The sequence below is a fragment of the Typopeltis vanoorti genome, chromosome 7 (genome assembly GCF_054136105.1).
Source record: "Typopeltis vanoorti isolate ZY-2024b chromosome 7, IOZ_Tvanoo_1.0, whole genome shotgun sequence".
Classification (NCBI taxonomy): Eukaryota; Metazoa; Arthropoda; class Arachnida; order Uropygi; family Thelyphonidae; genus Typopeltis; species Typopeltis vanoorti.
This window is the reverse complement of record NC_143555.1, coordinates 86,013,496-86,019,495: the sequence shown is the minus strand read 5'-3', so window position 1 is coordinate 86,019,495 and position 6,000 is coordinate 86,013,496. Positions and strand designations below refer to the sequence as shown.

General features: G+C 34.4%; 1 protein-coding gene across 1 annotated transcript in view; it reads right to left on the bottom strand.

Annotated features, from left to right (window-relative positions):
• Positions 1 to 1,571: 1,571 nt before the first annotated feature.
• The window catches only part of asrij (OCIA domain-containing protein asrij), a 230,789-nt gene continuing 226,360 nt past the window's right edge, over positions 1,572 to 6,000 (bottom strand). Inside the window, exon 8 of the mRNA XM_090396001.1 lies at positions 1,572 to 1,711. Within this exon, the coding sequence (XP_090252127.1) occupies positions 1,671 to 1,711 (41 nt within the window). The 3' untranslated portion in view covers positions 1,572 to 1,670. The remainder of the gene's footprint in view (positions 1,712 to 6,000) is intronic.

Below are 6,000 nucleotides of genomic sequence, written 5' to 3'. Positions count from 1 at the left end.
AAAAGTTTAACATAACCGAGAAGATGGCAAGAGAATGGAGGAAGAAAGAAGATATTTAAAAAAAATTGCCAAAGAAAAAATGTGCAATGAGAACGGGGATCACCCGATGGCTGCAACTGGAAAATCACGTTGCAGAATGGGTATTCGAACAAAGGCAGAATGGTTATCTTATACCAGGTGGTTTAACTTCTCTATTGCAACCACTAGGCATCTGCTTGAACAAACCATTTAAAGATCACATGCGAGAAGAGTGGAATAATTGGATGTTGACGGGTGAAAAATCATTTAAAAATGGTGAATCTATGCACGCTGCATGACTTGATATGTTGTGCAATTTTGTGATCAAAGCATGGAATAAAGTAAAAGTAAAGACTGTAATAAAATCATTTTAAAAGTGTGGTATCTCTAATCTTATGGATGGTATGGAAGATGATTTGTTGTGGGACACTGATGACGATGAAAACGAAATCAATTCACCTGATTCGAACTGGGATCCATATGACAATCGTTTAAACAGTGAATCTGAAGAGCTATTTTCAATAGATGAAGAAAATTAACATGAAAATTGAGGTTAATAATTATTATTTATTTTTTAAGACTTACATCTATTGTAATATTTTAAATAAATTTATGTAACAAAAAATTAATCTGATTTGTTTATAAACACTGCCTATTATCTTATATAATGATGTATTGTAACTACCTAAATGTTCATCCAAGAAATTAAGCTTCCCTTTTTATACTCACCGTATAAGACGACCCATGATTTCGAGGTTTTTTTTTTTGTAGTATTTGAAAGTCATCTTATATGCAGACATGTATGCTAATGTTTATTTTTGATTCATTATTATATTAATTTTTCCATCTTTTTTTATTTTTGAAGGATGGCTTTTACGAGAACTGCAATCAATAGCAATTAATTAAACATATCCTTCGATAAAAATTTCTTTGCACCACACTGGTGATATAATGATTCTGTTACCTTTGTTACGCTAGAACAGTGTACATGAGTGAACTGCTGAAGTTCATGCAAACTAGGAAGCAGTGATTTTTCATTTACATTTTCAACTTTTGTTTCCATCTATTTATATCAACTGTAGTCTATTATATGACTTTTTTTTTCTTCAGTAGGATACATTCAGCATTGGAGTAAGAGGCTTTTGTCATAACAGATCAAACTTGTGTATGAGTTGATTTCTTCAAAAATTAATTTTTTAATAGTTATTTTTTAAACTACACAGATTGATATGTTAGAATCAACTTAAGAATAACTCAATTATATATTTGAATATCCTATTAAAACTGGAGGTGTACCTAACTGCTAACTTCATAATGGCTCAATTTAAACCAATTATTCTTACTTAAGAAGCAGGTACTGGACCAAAATGCTGGTAATTAAACAAATAGTTTCAGCATTTAAAATTATTTTCAGCTTGTCATTAAAAGAACACGTGGCTCATAACAGATTTCAGCAGAATCATGCAAGGGGAATTAATGAAATTTCTTCCTTCTGAACTGGCTTTTTCAATATTAAATGCATATAAATATAACACAGAGAGAAAGACACAAAATTTTTGCAACATACTTTACTTATTCTTCATGAAAGTACACATAATTGTTTCAGAAGCATATAATTTTGTCTCTATTTCACACTATTTCTATCAAGTTGGTCAGTTATCCCAGACATCCCCATACTGATTTTTTTCCTCACCTGAAATTAAATAAAGTATATTAAAAAAATTCATTTTATTGAACAACATATAGTAGACCTAGTCATAATGTAATTTACTAACATGATCATGTTATTTCTCCCTAGGTTGGTATTGCAACTTTATTATAAGAGAACTAGTAATAAATATACTGCATCTCATTTTAGAAATGACGTGAGAATTAAAAAAAAAAAAAAATGGAGGAGGAGCTCTAATATGGTTACATCTGAGTGAAACATCATTCACGATTTAATAATCCTTTTGTCAGTGTTTCTCTGGTAATTAAATAAACAGTTCTAAATCCTAACTGAAATAGTTTCACAGTATTAAAAATTACTTTCAGTTTCTAATTTAAAGAACAATCACCACGAATCATTTTTTAAAAGTTTTTTTTAAATTATTATCAAATTCCTGATATGTACCATCAAGGGGTGGTGTCCTGGATATTATGACAGTAATGCATGATTAAGTTTACATTATTACTAATCCCCCAGCAACAATTTGTTAGAAGCAGTAGTGAATGTGTCTATGGAGATGGCCTGGGATTTAAGGAGAGAAGCTATGTCAGTAGTAATAGAGTGAGTAGTTTATTTATTCATATGGGGTTCACTCTTATCACCCTTAGTGATAAGAGTGATGGAGATACAGTTGTGGAGAAATTACAGCTCACAGGTGACATGATAGGACTAGTTATAGATCTAAAAGTGAATTGTTTATTTAGGAATGCCAGGAACATCTTGATTAAGTTTATTCAACAAAAACTTGTTGGAATATGTGAAGCATGGTTGATTGAGGATGATATCAAGAATAGAAATAGAAGACAGTATGTTTTTGTGAAAGGATAGAAAGGACAAGAGGGAAGTGCTATTCATGATAGCAGGGGAATTATGTCCATACAAAAGGAAAATAGATGCAAAAGGCAAATAGTAGCAATGGTTCTGAAGAAGTACAGTATGAGATGGAGATTGACAGGAAGAAATATTTAGTTGGATATTGGATGAGCAAGAGAATGTGGGCAAAGATGGACTGCTGGTGAGATATAACGAAGAAATAAGTCAACTTGATGTCAATAAGGTAACAGAACTTGATGACATATCAAAATGTGTCCTCCAGGAATGCTCCAGGGAGTTAATGGCAGCATTGGCACACCTGTTTAATATGAATCTTGCCACACCACAAACTCCAAAGGAGTGGAAAGAGGGTAAAATTATTCCACTTCACAAAGATGATGACAAGGATGAGGCTACAAATTATAGGCCAAATGTGTTTATTCAGGTTGTGGTTAAGGTGTTTTAGAGGATGGCAAAAGCTAGGATACAGTGAGTTGATAACAGCAGTATTCTCTGTAATGATCACCATGGGTTTGTTAAAAGGGGGATTATGTTTACCATTTTAATCATGTACTACAAGAAAGTAAATGAATGGACTGGACAAGGAAGTTCACACACAGTGGTGTAATTCAATTCTGTAAAGACTTTTGACAGGCTACTGCACAAGCTAACTAAATTAGAATGAATAGGATTAGCAAGTTGGATAGTTAACCAGCTGTCAGTATCAGTGGGTTGTGTACAGGAATATGGTATGCCAATGGAGGCATATTGCTAGTAGGTTTGGCACAAGAGTCCGCATTAGGGATCACTGTAATTTAACTTGTATATTGATGATACTGAGATGTGTTTATAACTGGAGATATGCAACTGTTTGCAGATGTGCAAAATTGGGGCAAACAAGTCAAGCAGATGTGGTGGCCTTACAATTTGAATATATTGTTTTTTTGTGTGTATGAGTGGTCAAGTGAGTGAAACTATGAGCTTGATGTTGCAAATTGTAAGATTCTGAAATTTCATAGGCAAGAATGGGATGCAAAGTATACAATTACTTGGGAAATTTTGAAGGAGGCAGAAAAGATAAGAGATCTAGGAGGGTGATCAACAGGGATGCTATTGCACAAGAGCAGAAATCATAACATCAGATTATGACAATGATGTGGAGGATCATGGCATGCAAAAATAAAGAAGTTACTATTCAATCATATAAGGCCTTGAACAGGCTTCATATGGACTATTATGTGACAAAGAAAAAGGAAAAGTTGGTCCTTGTTGGGGATCTAAACAGCAGAGTAGAAAATGATTGTCAGACATACAAAAATATTTTTGGAAAATTTGGAGAAACAAGCCAAGCAAATAATAATGGCAAATATGTGTTGGATTTCTGCTAAGTACATGGACTGGTTATTACTAACACAATGTCCCAACATAAAAATGGGCCCAAATTCACATGGAGAGAAGATGCAAGGAATAAAAAAAGTCTCATTGACTATGTTATTGTTGATTGTGATAACCATTTATTATTATTATTATTAAATGACACTCCGAGGAGTTAAGAGTTATCAAGGGAGGGCACCTGCTCTTCAACGCTGTTGGAAGTTTTTTCCCACTTGGTTAGACTATAAATTATATATTTAGTTTAATCCTTTATCCAAGTGTAAGCAAACAAAGTTTGCGCCTGAAGTATCTTCACGACTCAGGAAATGGCAAAGGTGGACTAAGTTCTCATCAATTTCCTTAGTGTCCCATAATGCAAAGCACATTTCCTTGCAGACATGTAGAATACTGTGCATTATGGGAATGGTAACTACCCAGACCAGTTTCGACCTTTATTGAGGTCTCTTCAGTGGGAGCCAGACCCAGAGGTGATACTAAGATTGAAGCAATGCAGAACTCATATTTCCTTATGCCAGTTGCCAAAAGGTGTCACACCTCATTATTAAATTACTCTGGATTAGAGAAAGATGTTGGAAGTTTTTTTACACTTGGTTAGACTATAAATTATATATTTAGTTTAATCCTTTATCCAAGTGCAAGCAAACAAAGTTTGCACCTGAAGTATCTTCAGGATGTGGACTAAGTTAGGGTCTGGCTCCCAATGAAGAAACCTCAATAAAGGTTGAAACTGGTCTGGGTAGTGACCCTTCCCATAATGCTATGCATTATGGGACGGGTCATTATACATGTCTGCAAAGAGATGTGTTTTGCATTATGGATACTAAAGAAAGTGATGAGAACTTAGTCCATCTTTGCCAAGAGTTGCCCGAGTCCTGAAGATACTTCAGGCACAAACTTTGTTTGCTTACACTTGGATAAAGAATTAAACTAAATATATAATTTATACTCTACAACTCTCCGTCTCCACCATTCAATCCATCAACTACAGAACCACATCATCTACACCAAAGCCATCTACTGCACACCACTACCACCACTAGTATTTCCACAGACAATAACAAACATCCATGCCCACAGCGAGATCAAACCTACAGCCTTTTAACTAGAGAGTGGATATGCTAACCACTTGGTCAACCAGGCTGGCTTGAGCTATTTAGTCCTGAGCAGGATAAAATTGAATTTTATATTGAAAAGAAGAACATGTAAGAAAGTTTTAAAGCAAATAAAAGTTGAGCATCTCTCCAATTTGAATTTAGACTAAAATACACAAACATTATTCAAGAAAAAATGAAAGAGTTTGAGAACAGGAACCAAACCTTGGAGATTCAGTGGCAAGCCCCAAAGAAAACACTGATTGATTCAACCAGAGAGGCATGTGGTGAGGTTGTCTGAATCAGAACATCATGGTGGACATAGGAAGGAAAAGAAGAAGAAGAAGAAAGCATATCAAAAGTTCCTGGCAAATAAGTCAGCTTGTGTTCTTAGAGAATACAGAGACAAATGTAAGAAAGCTAAATACGATGTAAAACTAGCTAAACAAAAGTCATGAGAAGACTTTGGTAAGAACATAGAAAATAAATATCAGGAAGGTGGCAAGATATTCTCAGAAATGATTAAGGTGAAATGAAAAGTGGAAAAAAAGATATCCTTGATGTATGGAGTAATTAGTTCGAAAACTTGCTAAATGAAACAATCAGTGACCTCACAGTGGTAAAAAATACTCAACAGGCATAATCAGGAATAATATCTATACTTCAAGAGGAAAAAAAACATCAAAAGCCTGAAATGTGGAAATGGCAGCTGGAGTGGATGATATTCGACCAGAAATGCTCAAGTATGGAGGTATAAAAGTCTTACAGTGGCTGTACTGCAAAGGCATAGACAGAGAGACAAATTCCAGATGATTGGAGCAGAGCTGTCATAGTACCCATATATAAAAAGGGAAATAAATTACAGAGGTATTCTCCTACTGAGTTTCCTGGGAAGATTTATGCAAGTATACTTGAGAAACAGTTTGGAAAGGAAGCTTGATGAAGAACAAGCTGGAATTAGGCCAAATAGAGGCT